At 32.8% G+C, this 26,166-nt stretch overlaps 1 protein-coding gene across 1 annotated transcript; it reads left to right on the forward strand.

The window, feature by feature from the left end:
• The first annotated feature begins 3,882 nt into the window (after window positions 1-3,882).
• LOC139517178 (ADP-ribosyl cyclase/cyclic ADP-ribose hydrolase-like) lies at window positions 3,883-18,733 on the forward strand. Its single transcript, XM_071307899.1, has 8 exons — window positions 3,883-4,117; window positions 4,948-5,077; window positions 5,464-5,551; window positions 11,117-11,265; window positions 13,208-13,281; window positions 13,549-13,641; window positions 14,719-14,805; window positions 17,540-18,733. Exons 1-8 carry the CDS (start codon window positions 3,951-3,953, stop codon window positions 17,688-17,690), a joined length of 939 nt encoding a protein of 312 aa, XP_071164000.1. The 5' UTR covers window positions 3,883-3,950; the 3' UTR covers window positions 17,691-18,733.
• The last annotated feature ends 7,433 nt before the right edge of the window (window positions 18,734-26,166 follow it).

The raw sequence follows: 26,166 nt of genomic DNA on the forward strand, positions 1-26,166 counted from the left end.
GGGTTCGTTTATTGTTTATGTACACAACGTATTATATTTGATTTTTTTTTAAATTCTGTTAGTTTGTATATATCTTTAGTTAAGCTTTAGGTGTTAGATATAAAAAGTAAAATCACAAAAATACTGAACTCAGAGGAGAATCCAATCGGAAAGTCATCATGGATACCAGACTTAAACGTATGTGCGCCAGACACGCGTCTGGTCTACAAAAGAATCATCCGAAATTCGGGCGTCACCCATAAGCGTATATATATTCACGCACATATGTCACTACAAATGTCAGAGCATTTTTTGTTAAATGTTTTAGGTGTAATTCAACCAAATTATAGTACGTCACATCCGGTTGCATACAAAAAATAGGTCGAAAAAATATTCCCTCGAATTTGACAATTGTAGGTAAGTAATCCTACATTTTATTGCAGTATTTAAAACATCATTATTTTTTTTATTTGTGGTTTCTATAGAATAATTTTGAAACTTGAGGTTACATGGTTACTAAAGCTTGTACACAGATGAAAAAAGAGGTGAAAAAGGCTTAAAAGGGCATGAGAAGTCTGTTCTACACTGTGACAATACACGTATTTGTAAGTCCGGTGTACATAAGCAAGAAAAAAGGTACAAATTTCGAGAAGATAAGCCATGGTACCCTATATTTTTTTGTATTTATAAAGCTGTCACAAAGTAATATGTTTGTGTGACTCATTGGGATTATATTACGGAAGCGTATTAGCGCCACACATTTTTTTTTTATTTTCTTTCTATGTTTGCGTTATAACGCAAACCTTTGCGTTATAACGCAAACCTCTTGCGTTATAACGCAAACCTCTTGATTTCAATTATTCATTAAGTTTTGTATATATGTCCGTCTGTCATTCATTTCGGATGTGATTTACTAGTAGATAAAAAAAGAAACATACATACAAGGCCAAATCATTATAATAAATATGCATAGGAATAATGGAATAATTAAAGTGCAATTATACATAAATTAACACAGGCACTTGTTTCTATCCATAGGAAGGTCGACTATCCATACACATAGAAGAAGGTTGCTAACGAAATTTTTTTTTAGGTCACGACAGTCTCCGCTTCGGACGCTTTTTCTACCCTTCAACTTAATGCTAACAATCCCTACCTTATATGAATCGATTCAGTGAATATTTTCCTTTAACACTAAACTAATTTCATAATCCCCACAGTGTTCCTCTTCACGGTAATCTACTCTCAATTCACTAAACCATGTCGAAAACTTGAACTACCATCTTTTCAATGTATCTACTTCCGGTTGTGGGCAGAATGCGATCTTTTTAAAAACGAAATGATTCTGTAAAATTACCAGGTTAGTATTTTCATTATCAATATATTTTTAAAGATGGAATTTCACCGAAATAAGTACATTTATGGTTGTTATTAAAAAAATCAGAAAGTCAGAAACTAATTTGAATTAATTCGATAATACTAGAGAATTCCGAATGTATATGGTAACTCTAAAGATTTTCATCGATCTTTTATTTTGGAGGTAAAAAACGTATTCAGATCTATAAGAATTAGGGGAAAGAAACTGAGTCAATGAAAACAAAATAAATTTACTGCGATGTCAACCGGAAGTAGATACATTGAAAAGATGGTAGTTCAAGTTTTCGACATGATTTAATGAATTGAGAGTAGATTACCGTGAAGAGGAACACTGTGGGGATTATGAAATTAGTTTAGTATTAAAGGAAAATATTCACTGAATCGATTCATATAAGGTAGGGATTTTTAGCGTTAAGTTGAAGGGTAGAAAAAGCGTCCGAAGCGGAGACTGTCGTGACCTAAAAAATTCGTTAGCCACCTTCTTCTATTTATATGGATAGTCGACCTTCCTATGGATAGAAACAAGTGCCTGTGTAAATTAAGACTGATTTGTGCATCAGAAAAGTATATAATTTAACAAGAAAATAGATATAGTTTAGTATATAGTCATATTAAAATTGAAAGATAAAAAATAATGCCATACAATTGTGAAACCTCTAAGTCAAATAGACAAAATGATCTTTCTGCTTTAAAAGGAATTATTAATAAGAAAACATTTTTTTTAAATCTCAGAATATGATCAAGATTTTTTGATAGAAAGTCATTGAATTTTCATTTCAATATAATGAAGTATTTTTAAGATGCTTGGGTAGCAATTTGAATAGAGAGAACATAATTTTATTAATAAAACATCTTCATTCTATACATTTATTGCCAAAGGGTAGCTTGTTTGAATCTAACCTACTTTACACAGTTCTCAAACGAGAGCTTACTTTGGAAGTATATTTATATTCGGTTATAGCTATATTAGCAGGGTTGATTTTTTTCTTAGGTATAACCTCAATTTACTTAATTTTCTTTGTAATATATATACTAGTAGTAACTTGGATATCGTTTTTGGGGACCTTTATAGTTTGTTGTTCAGTGTGAGCCAATGCTCCGTGTTGAAGACCGTAATTCGGTCTATGATGGTTTACTTTTACGAATAAATGTAAAAAAGAAAATGTATTTTGTATTATGTGTCAAGATAATTAGATTTAATAGTTAATGGAAGTCGATAGACTGAAAGATAATGTTATGTGTAATAAAAAGTAAAAAACCTGCAACGCTTCGCATGCTATGAGCAGTAGCGACATGCATCAGTAAACTGTCAAACTTAAAATACAAATAGAAAAAAATACTACAAGCTTTCAATGAAACAAATTTTACTCTAAGTTTAAAACACCAGTTGTTGATTTTATATGATATTTCAGTGCCATGAACTCTGGATAACAGTATTCCAGTTATAGCTTGTGAGATGCTGAGATTACTTTAACTTCTGGCAGTAAATTTATATAACATTACAATAGAACCACAAATCGACTGAATCTTCTTTGATTTTTAAACTTTATTTCTAATAGCTACGAAATATAAAAAAAAAACGATTTGTTTTGATGAATCATTAATGAAAGTGAAATAGGGAAATACGAATTCACTTTAAGCATCTAGTTTGGTTCAATTTTGTCAAAAATAAGATTAGAAACATGGTGAATTATTCACGTTCAAGTGATTATTTTTTACCTTATTGAGCCCATTTTCATATGACCTTCCTCATAACCACTTCGTTAGAGATGAATAACGCACGAATTAGGCGTGTTTAATTATGGGTAAATCATTTGATTGAATGATTAGATCCTCAAAAACTCATTGTAATACAGGTAAAAACTTAAAATATATGTTTATTATTATAATCTAGACATTGAAAAATCAAATTGCACGAGTTATCTATCTATTTATACCTACATTTATGCTTATATCGGTTATCATTCGGAGGTCATGGCGATGGTTACGTAGGTGACGTATAGACCAAAATACACATGAAATTTTGATATTTATTATCGAGCCCTGTGCATTGTAAATTGTTTATTTTAGACATTTTTTAAGTTGAATATACGTTTTAGTATGTTACAAATCAAATATGAAAATTTGAACATGAAATTGACAGCTAATACCCGTTAAATGCATTCAAATAAACAAAAACAGTTTTAAAACTCAATCACTGAAAGAAACGCAATTATATTTTTGAAAGTACACGTATTCATATAAGAATAAATTCAATCAAAATTAAACAATTTTAGCACAGTATTTAAAGAGACTATGGCTAATACTTTATTTTTAAAAAGGTAGCCTTGATAGCTTTTATAACATCTATTGTGTGCACTAAATAAGAAATATACCGGCATACGTTTTTATCACACATATATTTCCGACACAGCAATGACATTACATACATTATCTATAGATTAACAGACAAATGAATACCAAAGTTGTGAAGATGAGCGTGGATAACAAATATAATTTTCTACCTTATAACTATATGTTTACATGCTTGAGTACTCCGGCTTAATTTGTACATCCTTACGTATTATTGCTATATCTTTACATTCTTGAGTATAATGGCTGTCGTTTTCAAGTTCATTTTATTAATAGCAATTTTGTATGCGTCTTCATTTGCATGTGATCAGCGTTCTCCTCGCAGAGAAACGGCAGAATGGCGAGATTTATTTGTTGGGAAATGCTTATTATATAAACAAGTTTATGGATCAAGGTTACTGTGTAACATGTAAGTTTTGTTGTGTACTAATTTGATTTCATTTTGACAGTCGTCATCCTTAAGGTGTTGTTGCCTTGACATGATGACGTTTACATATTTTTGCACTCTGATTTAAAATTTTAGTTATATAAAGAGAAACTTTAAATACCATAAACTGAACATCGAAACGCGTTTTAAACAAATGATATTATGAATTATATCATAGGACTGGTAATATGTATTACTGCACAAATCTAACAGTTAATGTACATGTCTAATTCAACGAGTGCTTTGGGTCTTTGGTTTGTACTGAGACTATAACACATAGTGTTAGCATAGTCTAGGGTTTGTATTCGATCCCTGGCTTGATCAGTCCATAGACTTTAAATTGGTATTTGTTGTTTCCCCGTCAACAGTGTGCAACTGTATATGTTATGAGGGTTTTTTTTTATTTGTTCTTTAAAACGTATTTCTTTATTTAACATAGTATTCAATATACAAGTCAAGCTTTTCTTTCTTATAACAAACGTCATGTAAAAGCAAAATATCAGGTAAAAAGTTGTCTGTCAATTTTGGTTAAAATAGAAAATGAGACAATATATAATATCTATACCCATTTTAATGATTATAATCATCACCATATTATTCTACCTATATTTTGAGTATAAATGGGTTTTTTTCTTCCGAAAAGACAATGAAATACATGTGTCTTTCAATGCTCTTCAACTTTGTACTTTATTTTGCTTTTTTTTTTTACTTTTTTGGATTCGAGCGTCACTGATGAGTCTGTTGTAGACGAAAAATGCGTCTGGCGTTTATACAAAATTTAGTCCTGGTATCTATGATGAGTTTATTTACAGCACTATAGTTTGTAGTCAGTTGTGGTCAAAGGTGAAATTGGCAGTAGAATATCAACCAAAATGTAATTTCAACAACAGTGCTTATGAAGACTTGGTCACAGCTAGTCAGCATTTTGTACCGGAAAACAAGGTAAAAGTTATTTTTGTTTTCAAATGATATCCCATAACTGTAAATACTGACCAGGCTTGGATGCTTGTATGACTCTAGACATTGTTAAAGCTTGTCATACAAAATACTACCTTAATATCATTTCTGAGGAATATTTTGATAGACCTTTCGAGTGCTAATTTTTCGGCATCATGTTTTGTGGACTTTCCCTGTCTTGTATATGCTTTTTCTTTGAAGTATTCGTGATCTGTTCTTCGCGTTTTTACAGGTTTTTTTTTCATTTAATTTTTTCTCATTAACTAACTATTATAATAATAATACATAATACATATCAGAATAGCATACCAAACAAAAAAGTTGGATATTTAAATGATTCAACTGATTTGTTTTGATTTTTTTCGTTGCAGTTCCTTTTTTGGGAAAATGTATATCCCTTTGTCATGTGGTACAGTAACAGCGGACACAAATATTATACAATATCAGATACATTAACAGGTAACCCTAAACAGTTTTAAAACCTACAAAGTGTAATAGGGGCAGAAGATACGAGATCCATTTGTATTTAAAAATTCTAAAATATGATTGTTTTTTGTTCAATCATTTATAATGAAATTGACATATTGAAATAATAATTCGCTTTAAGTGATCATTATGGTTAAATTTGTCAAATTAAACTAAGAAACATTGATGATGAATTATTCTCTTGCAAGTGAATGATTCAACTTCGCCGAATCCGCATTCATGTGAACTTTAATTTAACTCCTTAGCTAGAGAAAGATAACGCATGCATTTCGCGTGTAAAGTTTTTTGAAGGAAAAGAATGTCAACATTGATAGTGAAACAAAAGTAAATCATTTGATTAACTGATGAGTCGATCCACAAAATATAATTTTTAAGCTGGGGTCACACATTCACGATTTTTACTGCCGTCCTTGACAGGACTATTCCCGATTAAAATTTGTCAAAAGTCTGATCGAGATCCTGTGAATCGTGGATGGAAATTCAAACTTTAATTAAAATTTGTAAAACAAATAATTTAATCAAGACAACAATCAGATATTGTTCAGGAAGCGTCGATATTCAACCGTTTCCAAGCGAATTTATCCCGATAATCCCGTTCTCAATCCGCTTCTAATCCAATTTGTATATTTCGCCTGGTGAAATTCGGCCGAGTCTGTCACGACTGCGTCCCGATTCTACAGAATGTAATTCGACAGATACAAGACAGTGGCCAGACAGTTAACCGACGCTGATAAAAGTTATCCGTTCGAAAACTGTCGGCAAACTCGGGATGATCAGGTACTGTCGGAACGTAATCCTATCACGGTCCGCTCTATCGCATTGCAAACGTCTTTGTCTGGTCTCAGTCGTATTGTATTCTGTAATTGTCGGAAGTCAGACGTGGGTATCATTGACGAATTTCGTATTAATAACGGGACTGTTCCGGAACGGTTTCGGCAGAAACGGTTCGCAATCGACAAGATCTGGATGCAATCTGGACTCAATAGGCAGAAAAACGGCAATGAAAAATTTCTCAAGATCATTCCCGTTTCACAGGACACCGTCCAGAATACACAGAACATTGTTAGGATTTTGATCCGATACAGCAGAATCTGTCACGACATAGGCACGATTGTAATCCGACCAGACAAAATCGGCTGAGATTCCCCGAATGTTACGGGACGCACCTAACTGTCGGGTGCTTCGCCGAACTATTCGGACCCTTCCCGACCCGTAGGAATCTGTTAAGAACTTAAACGACTGCGTTCAGACAATGATAGGACATTCCAGATAATTGAGGATAGTAATCCGACTTTTTCACTTTTCGTGTCGTATCGCTGTCTGATCTCAAACGGGAGCAATAATTGGCAATGTGTGAACCCCTCATTATACGGGTAAATTATGATGATAAACATATTCTTTTAACCTATAACATGAAATTAAAGAGACCTAGAATGTTCAATTGCAAGTTCATTCTATTTATATCTACATTTATGTTTATATCGATTATATGACCATCTGAGGTATCTGGAGGTCAACTCGATTGTTAATAAGAGGGTGTCTAGATTAAAAAAACACAAGAAACGAAGTACATATTCTCGTGTCCATGCCCTATAAATTGTTTATTATACTTTTTATAATGGGGATAAAAAAAGTTCATTGTTATAGAACAAATAATAGAATTTGAGTCAAATCGGTGAACACAAATTTGACACCTAGTGCCTCTTTAGAGCGCCGTTCAGAAAGTACCGATCATGGCTTCCGTTTGAGATCAAACTGCGATAGGACACGAAAAGTGAAAACGTCGGATTACTATCCTGAATGATCTGAAATGACCTATCATTGTTTGAACGCTACGGATCGGGAATGGTCCGGAACGGTTGACTCCGCATCCCGACTGTTAGGTGCGTCCCGTAAAGCTAGTTTCACACTGCCGATCAGATCAACTCGATGATCCCGATTATCCAAATTTCCACGAACAAGCGTGACCAAATTCAAGATCGGGCTTGTTTACGACTTCTACTCGACTGCTATCCGATTGAACACGACCTTAACCCGATCATTCACGACCCCATCACGACTCAAACTCGACCACTAATTGAATACATAATCGATAATCCCGACCAATTCACGATCTCTACACGATCTTTACTCAAATAGCTAAACCAAATCAACTATACTCGGTCTCAGCCTGATCTCTGCAGCGGAGGAGGCATTAAGTGTCACCTTTGTCCGTCCGTAAGTACGTATACGTACGTCCAAACAATTAGTTTCCGTTCTCTAATTTTATTTTCCCTCAACCAAATTTTATGAAAAGCAATACCATAAAACACAGATCAAGTGCAGAAGCAAAGTCATGAGAGTTAATCACAGCTACACACATTTTTAGAGAATCCGGTAGCACTCATGTATAATCATGTATGGCCGAGAAGAGATCAAAGAGTGGTAGAATGTGTTCGCGTAGAGATCGGGTATTGGTCAATTTGGTCTGAAATGAAAAAAAGATAGAAGTTACAGCGATCTGGAATTGGACGAGGTAATCTTAACCACATATCGTACAGGTTGTCGTTGATCGGGAAATGATCGGATATTAGTCGGGCAAAGATCGAAATGATCGAGTAGTGATCGGTAAACAATTTGTATTCCGACCAAACTCGATCTCTACACGATCCTTTCCCGTTCAATTCGACCGCTACTCGACGAATTCTCGATCTCTTCTCGAGTGGCTGGTTTCTCGATCCTTACTCGAATGTTTTTGACATGTCAAAAACTCTCGGGTAGAAATTCAGATCAATAACGACCAAGGTAGACCACCCCGAACGTTCTTGTCGATTGAGACAGACCAGTCTCCCGATTGCTTAATTTGTCTTGATCGAGATTGATAGAGTTGGTCTGATCGGCAGTGTAAAACTAGCTTAACATTCGGGGAAACTCAGCCCATTTTGTCTAGTCGGATTGAAATCGTGACTATGTCGTTACAGATTCTGCTATATCGGATCGAAATCGTAACATCGTAATATTTTTTTGTTTTCTGGACAGTGTCCTATAGAACAGGCATGATCTTGAGAAATTTGTCATTGCTGGATTTTTTTTTGCAACTGAATTCATATGTAATCCAGATCTTACCGAATGCGAACCGTCTTTGCCGAATGTTTTCTGAAAAAGTTCCGTTATCAATACGAAATTTCGGCAATGATACCCACGCCAGAGTCCAGACAATTACCGAACACAATATTGTTGAGTCCAGAAAAATCCATTTGCTATGCGGTACAGCATGCTGTGATAGGATTGCGTTCCGACAGTTCCTGATAATCCCAAATATGGCGATAGTTTTCAAACGGATATTTCCGTCAGCGTCGTTTCTTTTATGGGTTTCGATCTGGTGATTTTGGACGATGTCGGGACGCTGTTGGGACGGACTCTGTCGTTTTCAACCACGTGAAAGATAAAAAAAAAACCAATTAGAATGGGATTGAGAAAGTGGATAATCGGGTCAAGTTGTGCTGGAAACGGCTGAATTAGAACGCTCTATGATTAATATCTAATTGTTGTGATGAAATAATTGTTTTTACAAAATTTAAAAATTTAATTAAAGTTTGAATTGCCAGCCACGATTCACAGGATCTTGATCAGACTTTTAAAAAATTATAATCGGGAATTGTCATATCAACGCCGGCTGTAAAATCGTGAATGTGTTATCTCAGCTTAAAAGAGGGACGAAAGATACCAAAGGGACAGTCAAACTCATAAAACTCAAAATCTAAAACAAACTGACAACGCCATGGCTAAAATGAAAAAGACAAACAGAAAAACAATAGTACACATGACACAACATAGAAAACTAAATAAACAACACGAACCCCACCAAAAACTAGGGGTGATCTCGGGTGCTCCGGAAGGGTAAGCAGATACTGCTCCACATGTGGCATCCGTCGTGTTGCTTATGTGATTACAAATCCGGTAAATAGTCTAATTCGGTAGTTCACATTCATGAAAGGGAAGGGTATTATTTGAAACTAATGCATTTTTATTTTCCAAAATCCTTTATTTTGATTAATATAAAAAAAAGTATCTGTGATGTTTGTTTTATTATTTACATCTTTGTATATCAAATTGATGATAGTTGTTGTTACATTTTGCAGGTAGGTAACTTGGAATTGCCTTAAAATAAATGTTATAATAACAAATCATTTGTTTTTCATATTACTGTAGATTCATTAGTATTTGTTGGATACCAATTTTCGTGGAATTCGTAGGTACAGGGGAACTACGAAATGAAATCTTCAACGAATGACAAATTTTGTATAGGCTTGTATGCAGACTTCAGCAAAACCACTAAATTAAATATCCACGAACATGAAAGTTTTCCTTAATCCACGAAAATTGATTCGCACAAAAATAAATGAATCCACAGTAGTATGAATTAACTTAATCATTTTAATTATTTTAAGTAATCTTTGTGACGTTTGACCATTGATAACCATCGATGGTCAAAGACACTATACATACGACAATAAATAACAAATAACAAATTAAAAGTGTATAGTAGTGTTACAATAGAATTACCATGCCAGTGTGAAAATCTTCTGTAGAAACCATTTATTTAAAAGCACTGAGTATCATCTGTTTGCCTGATTACTGCCTCATTCACACTTCAACAAAGTTTATAAAATTAATGTCCTCAGTGGTGTTGCTTTCTTTAATAGAAAACAATCTTAATTTCGGCTCTTCTTCCTTAAATGAGAACAACTGTAAATATTTAATCATTTCATAGCTTGTTACTGAAAAATTCTAACACTTAAAAGCCACTCACCAATGCATGTCTTGTATTTTGCTCCATAAGATGTGTGCTTGAAACAGTGCTTATTTCAGGGTGTAGGCGTCTGCTAATTTTCAATGTAAGGGTACAAAACAAAGTGCAAAACTACCAAGAAAACAATGAAATCACTTAGTCTAAGACTTATAGAAAAACGACGATAAAAAAACCCCATTTATAACACTATGAGTGTAAAAAGAACATATTTTGGATCAAATATAAACAAGAGATGAGTGGATTGTATGAACAGCCGTTTTACATGTTGTTTTTTTTTTTGTAGTGATTAGGATTATAGAACAATGTTGACTTGTATTATTGCCATTTTTACCTATTGTGTCTATTTGTTTTGTTCACGTTGTCAATATAATGGAATTTGATGTTTTCTACATAGAAAATGCCTGTACCAAGTCAGGAATATGACAGTGGTTATCCATTCGTTTGATGTGTTTGAGCTTTTGATTTTGCCATTTGATTAGGGACTTTCCGTTTTGAATTTTCCTAAGAGTTCAGTATTTTTTTTATTCTACTTTTTACTCACGTTTGCATACAAATACCTAAAACGTATTCGCTAGATATATATTAAAGTTTTTTTTTATTATTCGATGTACTTGACACTCCAGCTTAATAGTGATCTTTTATGATATATACACAGACCTGAAGCTGATAGTGTGTTCATATTAAGATTGTGCAATTAATGGTCTTATTTTTAGATATTTATTTTTCTTTATTTTCTTTAATTCCAGGTTATTTATTTGACAACATTGAATGGTGTGGAAACTCAACAGAAACTGATGGAATAGAAAAGTATCCGAGCACTTGTCCAGGGTATGAAGTAGGTCCGGATTGCCAGAAGTCTGCTCAGTCTGTATTTTGGGAAACGGCATCTAAATTCGTATGTATTTCTAGTCATAATCTTACCTCTATTTAACCTGCTATAAACGATATACGAAAGTCTTTCAAATTCCTAGAAGAAAACAAGACCACAAACGACCATTCCAGACTTTCAACAGTCTTTATGCGAGAACTTAGAAAACTAAAGCGATCAAAAACGTACTGAAAAAAAGGACTTAACAATAACAGTAATTGATTTTTCATTACAATCACCAGAAAAAACAGGACACACCTAACACTGCAGGATCGTGATTCTTTCAGAATAAGAATATAACATTTCTATTATTATTTTATGTAAATAATACTTGTAATTACAAGTTTTAATTACGAAATAACCCCGAGTTTAAACTTTTTACGTTTATATTATTATGCCAACTGTTAAAAAGTCTACACCATATATTTTACCAAAAGATGTAGACTTAAATTATTCTCTAATGTTTTCTATTGTTAGTATGTACATACAGGTGAATATAAAAGTGTCATATTTATCTGTATATGGTACTGTGAACAAACCTTTCTCATTTTTCGTCAATTATCATGAAAAAAACATTTTCACAATTGAACTTTTAATTATCTTAGTAAAAATGAAATGGACCAATATTAATAAATTTAGTTTAAAAAACTATAGATTAGTTTTAATATTAGAATTTTTTATAAAACGTTGTATTTTTTTCGTGTAAAATTGACCGTGCTGTCAATTTTGTCATTTTGGGATTTTTCTCTTTTTTAGAACAAAAGGTATATTATTTCATCTTCTTTGTTATAAATGATTGAAAAAATACATATCTAAGACATTTGGGAAAACAAATGAGATGTGATGTACATATTGTTGCACACAATCATTTCTTTGTACCCCTTTCCCATGTTCTGTCCATTATGGCGGATGACACTGACCGGATCGGCTATGCAATTTGAAAATATGATTTCTCAAAAACAATGCTTATTGTTAGTTAACTATTTTTCCACGGAGTTTAGTTTGATTAAAATTAATGTTTAAATTCATTGATATTTTCCACTTCTTTGACATGTTTTGAAAATTATTCCAGAACAAGATTTCAATGAGATTACAACACAGAGTAATACATCCTTAAACAACAGATACAGATAAATCTTATTCATATCTTGACTTACATTTAGAAATTGACAATGAAGGTCAGTGGAAAACAAAACTTTACAACAAAAAAGATGATTTTTAGTTTCCCAATTGTGAACTTTCCAGCGCCTGTATACGGAGTATATATTCCCAATTGATACGATATTTTACGGCTTATATTTCCTATCATGATTTCATTGATAGAGGGTTGCTGCTTAAAAGGAAGCTATTAAACCAAGAGTTTCAAAAGGTCAAGTGTAAATCATCCGTTCGTACGTTTTACTGACGCCATCACGAGTTTATTAACCATTATGGAATATCCGTTTCAGAGGTGATATCGGATATATTCCCTATGTCATAACTTTCAATTCCGTTCCCTTTTCATGAGTGTGACCTATCGACTATTTTTTTTTAATTACATGAGCAACTCGACAGGTTTCACATGTGTAGCAGAATCTGCTTACTTTTCCGGAGCATTTGAGCTCACCCCCATTTTTTTGGTGGGGTTCGTGTTACTCAGTCTTCAGTTTTCTAAGTTGTGCATTGTGTATTATTATTTGTCTGTTTGTCTTTGTCTTTTTTAGCCATGGCGTTGTCAGTTTATTTTCGATCAATGAGTTTGACTGTCACTTTTGTACCTTTCGCCCCTCTTTATAAGCAGGTACAAATCAATAATGTCTAACGTCTTGAAATGCTTTATCCAATCAAAATAATGTCTATTATTTGTTTTTACTAATTCATTCAAATAAAACTAAAATGTATAATAAAAATACACATCGCATCTCATCTTTTATACAAATCGTGTTGTAATCTATATTTTTAGATACTTAGTTTTTAAAACTCTTTGCAGTATGCAAGAAGTGCCCATGGAGATGTCCATGTGATGTTGAATGCAAGTATATCTCCAGCATTTCCAAAGGACTCGTAAGTGTCGACTAAATTGACAATGTTTAGTTTCCAGCAGACTTTGACCGTTATCTTAATGATATTTTTGTCGCTAAATGATCTAACATTCCCTGAATATTTTGTGTTCACCATTCTTACATAAGGTGTAATTAAAAAAAACGCTATATCCCATAACCTTAACTTAAGACTGTTACTTATTATTCACCACAGTGGTTCCGAACTGCCTCCTCCCTAAATCATCTCCAAATCTTTCATTCTATAACAGCTTTCTTTTGTTTTATGTAGATACTTTGGAAATAATGAACTTCCCAATATAAATGGTTCAAAAGTAAAAAAAGCAACGATCCTAATGGTTCATTCTCTGGACGACCCTGTACTGTAAGTAAATACTACCTATATCAAACTGCAAAGTATTTCACAATTATTAACTGTATCAGTATTGAAGTCGTGGTAACAAAAACATGAGAGTATGTGGCCACAGACCACAATTAATTCCTCTATCAGTTCTTTATAACCTTTTGCATCATTCAAAAAATTGCACCATGCACTTTTGTCCAATTTTTTGTGTGTGTAATGTATAGTCCTAGTCCAAATATATATCCAAAATTCAGAAAGATTGTAACAATCAATTTTACAAATTTAGCCAATACACATCCATACCCCTATTGACAAGTCAAGAGATGTTCCGAAAACTGTAAATATTACCTTTTTGCACTTGGCCTAATCACTCATTCCAAATCAAAATAAGTTAAAATACAATATCCAAAAATTTATTTCACCTCTCTTCTTTCATTTCCACCAAAAAAAAATCTAAGAAATGAGTGAGGAAGGGAAAGAAAAAAAATTAAGGAAAAATACACTCTAATTAAAAGGAACTATATGGACAACGAAAAGCGGGGTCATTAATTGTGGTCTTGGTCCATGTATTAATGATCCGAAATGTCGATTGGTTCATACGTTTTTCGTGGTGTGGGAATATCGCAGCAAATTTTTAATGACACATATAGGTAAACATTGATATCAGAAACATCAGTTAACCTTTACACCAATTTTCAAACATTTTATTATTGTGGCCTCGTACTCGCCAAAGAATATCTCTTGTATATTTTTGTAATCTCGTGAAACCAATTGAAAAAAGACATGTTTGATTTTCATGTATTGTAAGTTAGTAAATTCGTTATTTGTACAGGGTTCTTTATGTAGGTCGATAGATTTCAGAACTATAATTCTAGTGCTTTGCAGATCAGTTCGACGGAATTATCGATATACATTAAAAACTAGAACTAAAGCTCAAAAGTATGTACCCGAATATGTATCAGTGTAAACAATCTTAGGTGATCACTCCTGTGTCGCTAGTAAGGCAACAACTATTCAAACCACGACAACAGTAACAAGTTGAAACAACAGCATATTCTTACATTAATGAGTGTTACATTATTTTTGATCATTTTTCAGAGAAACATGTTCCAGTGAATCAATTAAGAATCTGATGGTGCGTTTTACAGCAAAGGGAATATCCCCATCTTGCATAGATAATCCGAGGTAAGAAGGATTTATAGCGTTATTTTCTTCATAACTTTTTTTCGCTTTCGATCTTTTATATCTGGGCGTCACTGGTAAGTCTTGTGTGGACGAGGCGCGTTTTTGGCGTATTAAATTTTAAACCTGATGCTTTTTGTTATTCATTAATCATGTGTTTCTTTGTCTAATACGTTTTCCTATAAATTTGTATTGTAGTCCTGTAATATTATGTTGTCATTTCTATGTTATATTTAACATTGCCATTAAAGTGCGAGGTTTGGCATGCCACAAAACCAGGTTCAACCCACCATTTTTTCCTTTAAAAATGTCCTGTACCAAGTCAGGAATATGGCCATTGTTATATTATAGTTCGTTTCTGTGTGTGTTACAATTTAACGTTGCGTCGTTTGTTTTCTCTTATTTTTGAGTGTAAATTGACATTGCGATAAGACGTGTCACGGTACTTGTCTATCCCAAATTCATGTATTTGGTTTTGATGTTATATTTGTTGTTCTCGTGGGATTTTGTCTGATGCTTGGTCCGTTTCTGTGTGTGTTAGTTACATTGTAGTGTTGTGTCGTTGTTCTCCTCTTATATTTATGCGTTTCCGTCAGTTTTAGTTTGTTACCCCGATTTTGTTTTTTGTCCATGGATTTATGAGTTTGAACAGCGGTATACTACTGTTGCCTTTATTTTTTATTGAAAATCATATAGTAAAAAATTAGTATTGAGCTTATACGCAAATTATCTCATCTAGAACTACTGGGCCAAAATGAACCCAACTTAGCTGCATGCATAATTTGGATATATAGTTTAAGACGATTCAACTATTTCCAAACCATTATAGATAAAGATAGACTTTATTGTCTTCTACAAATCAGCTAGGCCAGATCTACAAATTAGTCAGTTGGTTGAAATCGTCAAGTCCACGTAGAAATTGTTAATCGTTAAAGTCAATGTGTACCCTTATTTTAGTGCAAACAAAGGTGCAAAGAAAGAACGTTTAAACAACAAATTAAGATATTCTAGTTTTCTCGTTTTACCTTAGTTTGTCATTTCGGGGCATTTTATAGCTGACTCTTCGGTATGGGCCTTGCTCACTGTTGAAGGCCGTAATATGACCTTTAGTTGTTAATTTCTGTTTCATTTAGTCTCTTGTGGAGAGTTGTCATATTGACACTCATACCACAACTTCTTTTTAATATTATCCATATTTTCAGCGATATTGACCTTAATAGGTCATACCGGTGTTATGTTGCCGCTGAAATTTTTGCACCCGTCCCTTATGTTTTTCCTAACCGAACGTTGTTCGTATAAATACGCGGATTTTATCGTGTGTAAAATAACATTACATATCGATTGTTATAAATATAGTTTTTCAATGAATACTCACGAACATATTTTTAAAGAACATAAATGAATGATATGAAAAATTTTTGTCGTGAGAAATATATATTTAATATATATAAAGTAAAAACAATCAGTCATTTTTATCTTACCTCCGATACATTTCTAGGAATATGATTGGTTAAAAGCCCCCGCGTGGAAACCATGTATATTTCATATTAGGTTAGTAGGGAGGCGGGGCTTATTTCATACACGGTTAGTAGTGGTGGTACGTCCCTTTGTATTCCATACAAAGGTAAGAAGGGAGGCGGGGCTTATTTCATACACGGTTAGTAGTGGTGTTACGTCCCTTTATAAAAACAAAACGGTACTGAGAAAAAATCTTCAGCAGACGAAGAAATTGATGATTAAGATGAAAATAAATTCATAAAACACATTTAAACCTAACAAGTTGTTATTGTTGGCAACTTCGCTCTCACCCCATATGTAATTTACTAACCCCATATATATATACCGTATTAGGTCACTAGCACACTGTGTAACTAATAATATGTGTATTGAATAATTGTAATGTGTATAAATCTGTCTGGCAGGTATCACATTACCACCAGTCATTTATTCATCATCATACTTAAGTTGCGGTCGCCCCATATTCAGAACGTCAGTACTTTGATTTAGTTCATGTTTTCATTTTTTTATTAATACGAAACATATGGTGTAACACCACTAATTCAGGCCCGGCCAGAAAGCACATACCAGAAAGTAGTACATATTTAACACAAAATAGTTCCTACGCATGGACATAACTTTCAAAATATTTAGAATATTTTATTAATTTTGGTATCAAATGAAAGCTGCATGACTGGTGATTATTGCAGAACAATTTTTGACTGATAAATTTGAATAATAAAAAAATGGCATGAAATTTAAAAAGGAGGGTACATTTTGCCTTTTTGTCAGATTGGAAGTACCTGTTTTGGTACATCCGAAGTTCCGGGACCCAGTTCTTTCTTATATGCCATGTAAGGTATGTTGATTTTTTCAGTACAGGACACCAGAAGGTGTTGCTTTGACATGCAATGATTGTCACTTTATTTGAACTTAAGATGAAAGAGCTGTGACCACTCGAAATTGAGGAATTTAACATAGAAAGCAATGGGGCCATTAATTAGTGGTGTACTTCCATATCAGCAAGTTAAGATCTACAAATATGTCAATATGGCCGAATTTATAGGCCAAACGCTTATATATATAAGGTATTTTAGTGATCTATTTACGTTATAGAACAAATGATAAAATGTCATTGGTATTCTAATACTTTACCTTTCAAAGGATGTTGGGTTAGAATTTACTTATATCAAGCTGAGTATCATATTCGTAATGAAGATATGTTCACTCTATTTTTCAGAGATGTCCAGATGTTAATGTGTTCAGAAAATTTATCAGATCCTAACTGTAGCATATTGAGGTCATCCGGTGCAAAGAGGACGATGATGACACCTTTAAGTTATCTCATTTTTCTAATATTTTGTTTCAAGTCATTGAACATTTTTGTGTAATATTTATGACATTTATAGTGAGATAATATGGATTTTTGTTAACTTTAGGTTGACATACTGTAGAAATATCATTTTAATGATCAGGGTAGCTTAAGTTTATAAATAGGAAATAAATACTGACTTATAAATGAAATTTACATATAATAATTGTTTATTCTGATAAAAAAAAAACAATATAGTTCTGGCATTTTGCAAGACGCCGTGACCAGAACATGCAGTATATTATAATATACGTTTCGTCTAGATAAGACTAAGAAATGGCGCTCAATCTAAAACAAATAAAAGGTTAAATCAATAAGAATATAAAAAAAATTAAGAACTAAAAACCGAAAATTTAAAATAGTGAAGCCGAATCTAGCTAGAGACCCAAAATGCATAGATGGCAGAAAAACCGAGTGTATTGAATATATTAACATTTCATTAACGAGGGATTAACAGTCATATCAATTAGCTTTGTGTACTGGTGAAACCTCTTGTATGCAGTAATAAGCTAGCTACCATGTGTAATTTAAGAATAAAACATTATATGGATAGCGTCACGTACTTTTGTAAAATTCTGCATAACGGTTACGGTGTTTCTGCTAAACATTGTCTGAATTGTTGCTGGTTGCCGCATGAACATTCCTTGTAACCAGGAGAAAGAAATTCAAAACATATTTCATATTAATATATCTGTATTACCAAAGTTTATATAAACTATAGGTACACATTTGAATTACATCAACATCATTATATATAATATAGTTTATTAAGAAGTAACCCCTTTACAACTTGGGCATGCGCCGGCTGATTACTGACACATATGTGTCTTCATAACAAAGTATGTACATACAACCTCATATAATTGCAGTGAAATGACGATGTGACGGGATAGTTTCAAATATTCAAAGTTCTAAAAAAAATATAGTATACCGTCAAAGATAGCAATATCGTAAATAACATCAGAACAATCTCATCTGTATAAGTTCGTATATAAAATGTTTGATATTTATTACAGGAAATCTACATTAGTTTCTTTCACAACGAATTATCTCAAAATTAGAAACATCATCAGTCATGTTTATTTGTCTAATCTTTTATAAGACTTGAGACAAACTCTTTCACCATCACAAGTTAACAATCTACCTAAATGGAAAAAAGTATTTCTTGTTCAAAAACTGATATGAATGTCATACAGTTATGTTGTCGTTATTATTAAAATAACTTCTCTTGTGTGTATTACTTTAAAGAGACAACAACCCCACAATAGAGCAGACAACAGCCGAAGGCCACCAATGCAATAGGTCTTCAATGCAGCGAGAAACTCCCGCACCTGGAGGCGTCCTCAAGCTAGCCCCTAAACAAATATGTATACTAGTTCAGTGATAATTGATATCATACTAGACTCCGAATTATACACAAGAAACTAAAATTAAAAATCATACAAGACTAACAAAGGCCAGAGGCTCCTGACATGGGACAGGCGCAAAATTGCGGCGGGGTTAAACATGTTTTTTTCTAGATCTCAACGCTCCCCCTATACCTCTAGCCAATGCTGAAAAAACATACGCACAACAATACGCACAGTAAAACTCAGTTTAAGAAAAGTCTGAGTCCGATGTCAGAATATGAAACAAAAGAAAATAAACAAAATAACAATAATACATAAATAGCAACAGATTACTAGCAGTTACTGACATGCCAGCCTTAGACCTCAATTAAACTGATAGAAAGATTATGTCTTCATCATATGAATATCAGGCACAATTCCTCCTGTAAGGGGTTTAGTATTATACAATCATGAAATATATAACCCGTGACATGCCAACACCTGGTTTTAGAATAAATGTGTGTTATTCCGATGCAAAGACCCTACGAGTGAATCAATATTAAAGCCAAAAATGCAATCTTTATAATGACCTGACAACAGTATCGTAACTATATCCCTTCTTAAAAAGTCTGTTTAAAGGTTTTGTTAGCTTTTGAGGTGAATACTGATATCTTTGTGCTTTGTAAATAATATTACCATAAAAGATTGGATGTGAAATACCTGAACGTATAAGATGTCTGTATGTTGAGCCATATTTACGAATGATTTCCTTATACCGATGATAAAATTTAGTAAATGTTTTGACTAGTTAGTGATATCGAAAACACTGGTGTAATAATTTTTCAGTAATACATATAAAGTTCTCTCGCTAAAATCTAATACATAGTTACATACACGAGCGAATCGTACAAGTTGAGATATGTAAACACCATAAGATGCGGTGACAAGGGAACGTCACCATCTAAAAACTGACAATCAATTCAAATGCCATATATGCAAAGGGAATGCAGACAAGTCAATGTTTTCAAACTATCGGGGTAACTACATTTACATATCTACAAAACTTGTCTAAACACACGATCAACTTACTTTTACTTGAAGTCTTTAATCGGGTTTAATGTCTCTTTGACACATTCCCATTTCCATTCTCAATATTTCGTTAAAAAAAAAAAAAAAAAAACTTAACACTTTCTGTCTTGAGAAGATAATGGCAAGTAGATTGTTTCATAATACTGATCCTGTCGCAATGTAATTTATTGTAGAATTCTTAGGGCTATACCAAACTGCGGACAGCGAGTAATATATCAAAAATGTTATTAAAAAGTAAAATCACAAAAATACTAAGCTCCGAGCTAAATTCAAAATGATCGTGAAAATAAATTCTAGTTTGTAACTTTGTTATTTTTACTTGACACGTATATCTCTTGCTGTTGCTTTGCTCATACATATAGTGGTAATTTTGTGTTGGTAATCCTCTGATGGTAATATTGTCAATACCATCAAAATTGTCTTCTTTTACAGGTTTATGGTAGCCATATTTTGATATTTTGTAAAACTGTTTTCACGATAAAACTTTTATTATTGCGATGTATATAATTTTTCCTTTATCACATTAATAATATTTCATCATGATCTTTTATCATTCACGTTTATGTTTCAGACTTTATGGTCCGAGACCACAATTGTCGTCATTTGATTTTCATTGTCCACAAATATAGTCCCTAGTGTTGACAGTGGGTTACTTGCCAATATTTTTTATACCCCTTCAAAATTTATTTCTCCATGTTTTATCCCTCAAATTGCAAGTAGGGGGTGAAATTACACTGTAAAAAAATTTGGGTCCAGAATTTTAAAGGAAAGTAGTGATTTGGTCCAGCTGAAAAAGGGTTAAAAATAAGCACTTCAGAAGCTGTCAAAAGATTTCAAGACGCCCTACACATAAAATTGTCCATATTTTGAGTTAGAGCCGATGAAGTTTTCTATAATTTTGATATAATTTGTCCCAAAAGTAGTACAACACACTGTAAAAAAATCATTGAGAAAGCGCAGGTGGGATTTTTTCAATTTTCATTTATGTTCTAAAAGAAATGCACTACGAATTAATTATGGTCTCGGACCTTATATCGTGTCTGTATTGTCTGTATTTTCATTAAAAATTGTTTTGTCAGAATATCAAAAAGCTATTTAAAACTTAGAACAGACCTTCTCTTTTACAGTAACGTCGATCCATCAAAATGAACAAAAAAATGTGTTTACTGAAAAAGAATAATAAATAAAAATATCCTTCGATATAATAAAAATAAACAAGATACGATTATCTTTAATTTATACATAACAAATTAACGTGGATGTGTATAGTGTTTGTTTTAGGTGCTTCTTTGTTGTATAGTTTGCATTAAAAACTTATGCCTATGATCCGGTTTTGTATTTCAATTCATTTTGTACAACAAAAGTAACACGTTCGTCACAAATTTTCAAACGGAATTTCTTCTATTACTTCCCTAACTTCTTTGTTAACTATCTGTACAAAAATCTCCACTTTACACTCGATTACCCTGTTAACAAGTCGATACACCTTGGTACCCGTAAGCCGCTCTGCAAGTTGATGTTTAGTTTATGAAAATGACAGATCAGTTAAGTTCAGATTGTAATTTTGATATCTTAATCCAAGGATTTGTATAGTAATATTACTCATTCATAAATATTAATACATAACTTCAATAACTTCCTTTCCATTCATAGGTAGGCCTGATATTTGTATTTATACTGTAGTTTTGAATATAAGTTTAATCCGTATCGCTCAAATTTGCTGCGCACCCTTTATCTCACTCCCAATATAGTTAAAAACCGATCTCCCACGCGACATATCAGAAAACGGGAGCGATGAGAGATCGGTTTTTAATTAGATTGTCTCACTCCTAGATGTGTAAGAGGCTTCTTAAATATTTTTCCTCAACGGGTCCAAAAAGACACGGTCATTAGGACGTGATTTCATTTATCGAATGAAGTCATACGTCGAACTTTTATATTTTTCTGGCGCAAAAAAATGCAAAAATGGGTTGTTGTCGCTTTGACACAGTCCCCATTTCCTTTCTCAATTTTATTCACCATAAAAAAGGACTCAATGACAATAAACGAAATATTTCTATGAACAACAAAAGGCAAATTGTAAGGTAACTCAGGTGCTTCGGATGAATAATTAAGTAGTTCTTTTAAAGCTTTTAAAACAAGGCAAAAAAAGTAAATCTGAAGGTATCCCAGAAGCTAGGGATCAGAAATTAGCTCCTATATACTAGTACTTTCCTGTTTAAATATATGATAAAGTGTTTAAACATGACAAAATCCGTATCACATGCTGTATCACCCTGGCTGATATTTAAATCTCGGGATGATACGGGATATGATACGGATTTTGCCATGTATCATAATTGTTCTCGATGTTATATTCACCTTTAGTACACTAGCTTTTATAAACATTGATCTAGCCGCTAAAATTATCAAATTGCTAATTAAACTTTTATTTTTTTAAAACAAAAATCAAATGATCCGAGAATCAACTTGCATACGTAAAATAGAATACTTTATGTATGGACTTTTATTGCTTGATTCGAAAAATAAACAAAACATACTCCCATGCTTTTTAACATCTTATATTTTATGTGTCCATTTATATAAAGTATGCATCTACACCTTTTCTCGAGCAGAGTGGTTCGGTCGAGGTAGAGGATGAGATACACTTTGTACTTTACTGTATCAAATTCAAAGAGGAGCGAAAAAATGTTAAAACATATCTCCGTCATGTAATTAATTTTTCGTTAAACTCATATTTGTTTACCATGCTTGCTTAACTGGATTTGTCATAGGAGAATCATAATCATACCATTCTTAAGCACCGCCATCTGGTGTAGCATCTAGTTGAGCAATCATATTTAAGGTCTGTATTAATGTATTCCGTATTACTTGATTTGATTGTTTTAAACAAAGGGAAGATAAATGTTCATACGATTCTGAGGCAATACCCGTGTTTCCTCCAACTATATACAGCCCCCTTTTTTCGCACTGCAGCAAACATCCTCATTGCAGAAAACTATTGTGATATTGTTTTTGTTATTACCAGACTGTAATTTATATAATACATTGTTTTCTTGTACCTTTTTGTTTGTCTAAATGAATTATGATTGTACACTTTTGCCATTGCCACCTGTGGTACCTTAACTGTCAGAAGTAAAACTTTAATTTTCTTTCAGGCAACCGTACGGCCGTCAACAATGAGAAAAACATGTTGTTTTATTTTACAAATAACATTCAATAAGAAATGAATTTACAATATCCCAAAGATAAGTATAGTAAACAAATCCTAGAATATTCGTTAAATGTAGGAAATTATTAAATTTATTTGTACGAGCTTTATAGAAATAGAGAAAGTTGAACTCGTCGAGCCTTTCTCCTGTTTCGTAGCGGCTACCAATGAATTTAGTATTTTCCTACAAAAATGTTACAACAATTGTTGTTTTCCTGCAATGCCTAGTGGTAACAAACCTTTTCTTTTACTGTTGAGAAAATCCATGGAAAACTTTATAGCGTGTTAAGTGATGATGAAACAAATTGTAGCAAGGAAAGTAAATATATATATTAACATTCAAAAAGTCTTTTATTCCTTATGTTTTTTGAGGTGCTTCTTTATATAGTTACTTGCATCCACGTCAAATATTTAGAAATTGGTTGACGGTTGTCTCTATTCCACAGCTCCTTATTTTGGTTGTCTCATTATATTCCATTTCGTTAGTACAGGTTTCACTAAAAAAAACATACAAGGGGAATCATTACTAGTGTTTCCTTAATTTTATGTAATCAACTTGGACATGCGAGACAGATATTTTATTTATTGAGATACTTCCGTTTTAATGTTGAAACGTGTACTTTTTCAAAGCAGGAAAACTATACGCCGGTATTTTTCTAGCAGTCTTCACTTTATAATTTATTTATTTGATAATTGCTTTCTTAATTGAAAATCCTCTATAGGGAATGATAACACCTCATTCGAAATTATTAGTTCATTGTATTCCCTTTTCTTATATGAATCTTTAATAATAAGTCCTTTTTTTTGTCATACCGACAATCAATCTCCTAAATGCATTTGCAACAACAACAAAATAGCAAAAGGAAAAAAGACACAAAATTAACCACAAACTTCTAACATTTTCTCCTGTACCGTATAATATGAAAAATATTTGAACTCACTTTAACCATTGGACGTAATAAATAAATATTAAGCACTATCGGTCACTCCTTGTCTATATCAATCAGCTCAGCTCATGGTAAAATTGCATATCACGGCTCAGTGACGTCAAATACGTTGACCCGGGCTGCGTTCAATATCGTAGCAGCTACGTAGTGCTACGTAGATTTTCACTATTGAACGTGTAGCTATATACTAGTTGTTACATAAATATTGATAGCAGCTACGTAGCTGCTACGATATTGAACTCAACCCCGGCCTTATAAACTCCGACCCGGACATATCAGAGACGTCATAATGTTTGAACCGACGTTGATAAGTTTGTCCCGAACTTATCAAGTCATCTTATGGTTGCTGATGAAACTAAGAAAACACTTCCTGGTTTTCTTTCAGATTGTTACATGAACATACATTAGCAAATAAATTTATAAATACGAAGCATGTTGGTATCATGCAAAACAAGAGGCTCTCAAGAGCCTGAATCGCTCACTTGTTATTTGTTTTTCTTAAATCTTTCATCAATGATTATTTTTGCTTTTCAATATATACACTTAGAAAAAAGTACTGCAACACCTTGATTTTTTAAAACATGAAAAATCAGCCTCTTATTTTGGATGGAATTTGATAAAATATTTGTAAAATAATATTGAAATGTAGTTAATGATAACATTGGCTTTAGAACGAACAAAAAATGTAAATACTACCATCGCTAACATTTTTAACAATAAAAATCGTGGTTACCCTTCTATCGATGAGTGTCTTGCCAAAAAATGACTTACATGTCCCCGTCTTTCCACCAACAATACGGTAAGGTCCACGTTTAATGCATGGTCGCACATTTTCTTTAAATTTTGAAACTGATATTACTTGAAAAACAAACAGTATTATTTATTTACTCACATGAAACAACCCGGGATGCGGTATTCAGTACGTAGGTGAAACTGGGCGATATTTATCTAAGCACACGCAAGAACACCTGTATCGTTTTAAAAGACCCAATAAATTCAAAAGTATCCGCATTTATCAACATCTTAAGAAGCACAATCATCCTATTAAATATGTAACAGTTCAACCTTTAGAAGTAGTAAATAAGCAGCCTGGTGAATCTCATTCAAAGTTTGTACGATCACGGAAAATAATTGAATTAAATTGGATTAAAAAATTACAGACAGTCTACCCTCTCGGTCTTAATGATAATATCATGGGAATTGGCAATATATCAAGAACCGATACTGTTAACATTTTGGATATAGTTTCTAAAACTGTTCGTAAAAATCGTTCTCATGGACGCAGAAAAAATCGCAATCAAGGAAAATTTCGGACCAACCATACTAATATTTCGGACCTAATTTCTATTTCAAAAAACAACAACAGACATTATCTGTTAACAAAGCTTTGTTCTTTACCTATAAATAAATTAAATTAAATTTTAGAGGATTGCAGCACAATTTCATATTACAGTCCTAAGTATGAAATTGTTCAAATTATAATGGCATATTGTTATTCTAAATTGTTACCAAAAATTGACCGCCCTGAAGATCATAAAAAACATTTTATTAAAATAAAGTATGTCAATAAAGGTTTTGATTTTGTAAATATTGCCGGTATTTTTAACGACTGTTAAAGACCAAATTCCTGGATATTTTGATAATACTGAACTCCCTCTTATTTGTTATATTTACAAGAAATCTACCAGGAAATATGTGTTTAATTATAGCCAATTGTGTAAAGATATAAATATCATTGAAAATACACCTACGTCGTGTAATTGCAGAAATTCCGAATACACCTGTGGCCCCATTTCCCATGTCATAACAGGAGACCTTAACATCGTTCGCGACCGAAAGTTAAAATCTTTCCTCAGTAAAGGACCTAAATATCGTCCCCCGTCAATTATTAATTGGAATGAGTGTCGTAATATCATCCAC

Source organism: Mytilus edulis, chromosome 3 (genome assembly GCF_963676685.1).
Source record: "Mytilus edulis chromosome 3, xbMytEdul2.2, whole genome shotgun sequence".
Lineage (NCBI taxonomy): Eukaryota > Metazoa > Mollusca > Bivalvia > Mytilida > Mytilidae > Mytilus > Mytilus edulis.

Coding starts and splice junctions, on each gene's coding strand:
- LOC139517178 (XM_071307899.1), top strand. CDS start 3,951: ATGGCTGTCGTTTTCAAGTTCATTTTATTAATAGCAATTTTGTATGCG. Junction 5,078..5,463: donor ATTTTGTACCGGAAAACAAG/GTAAAAGTTATT, acceptor TTTTCGTTGCAG/TTCCTTTTTTGGGAAAATGT. Junction 13,642..14,718: donor TCTCTGGACGACCCTGTACT/GTAAGTAAATAC, acceptor ATCATTTTTCAG/AGAAACATGTTCCAGTGAAT.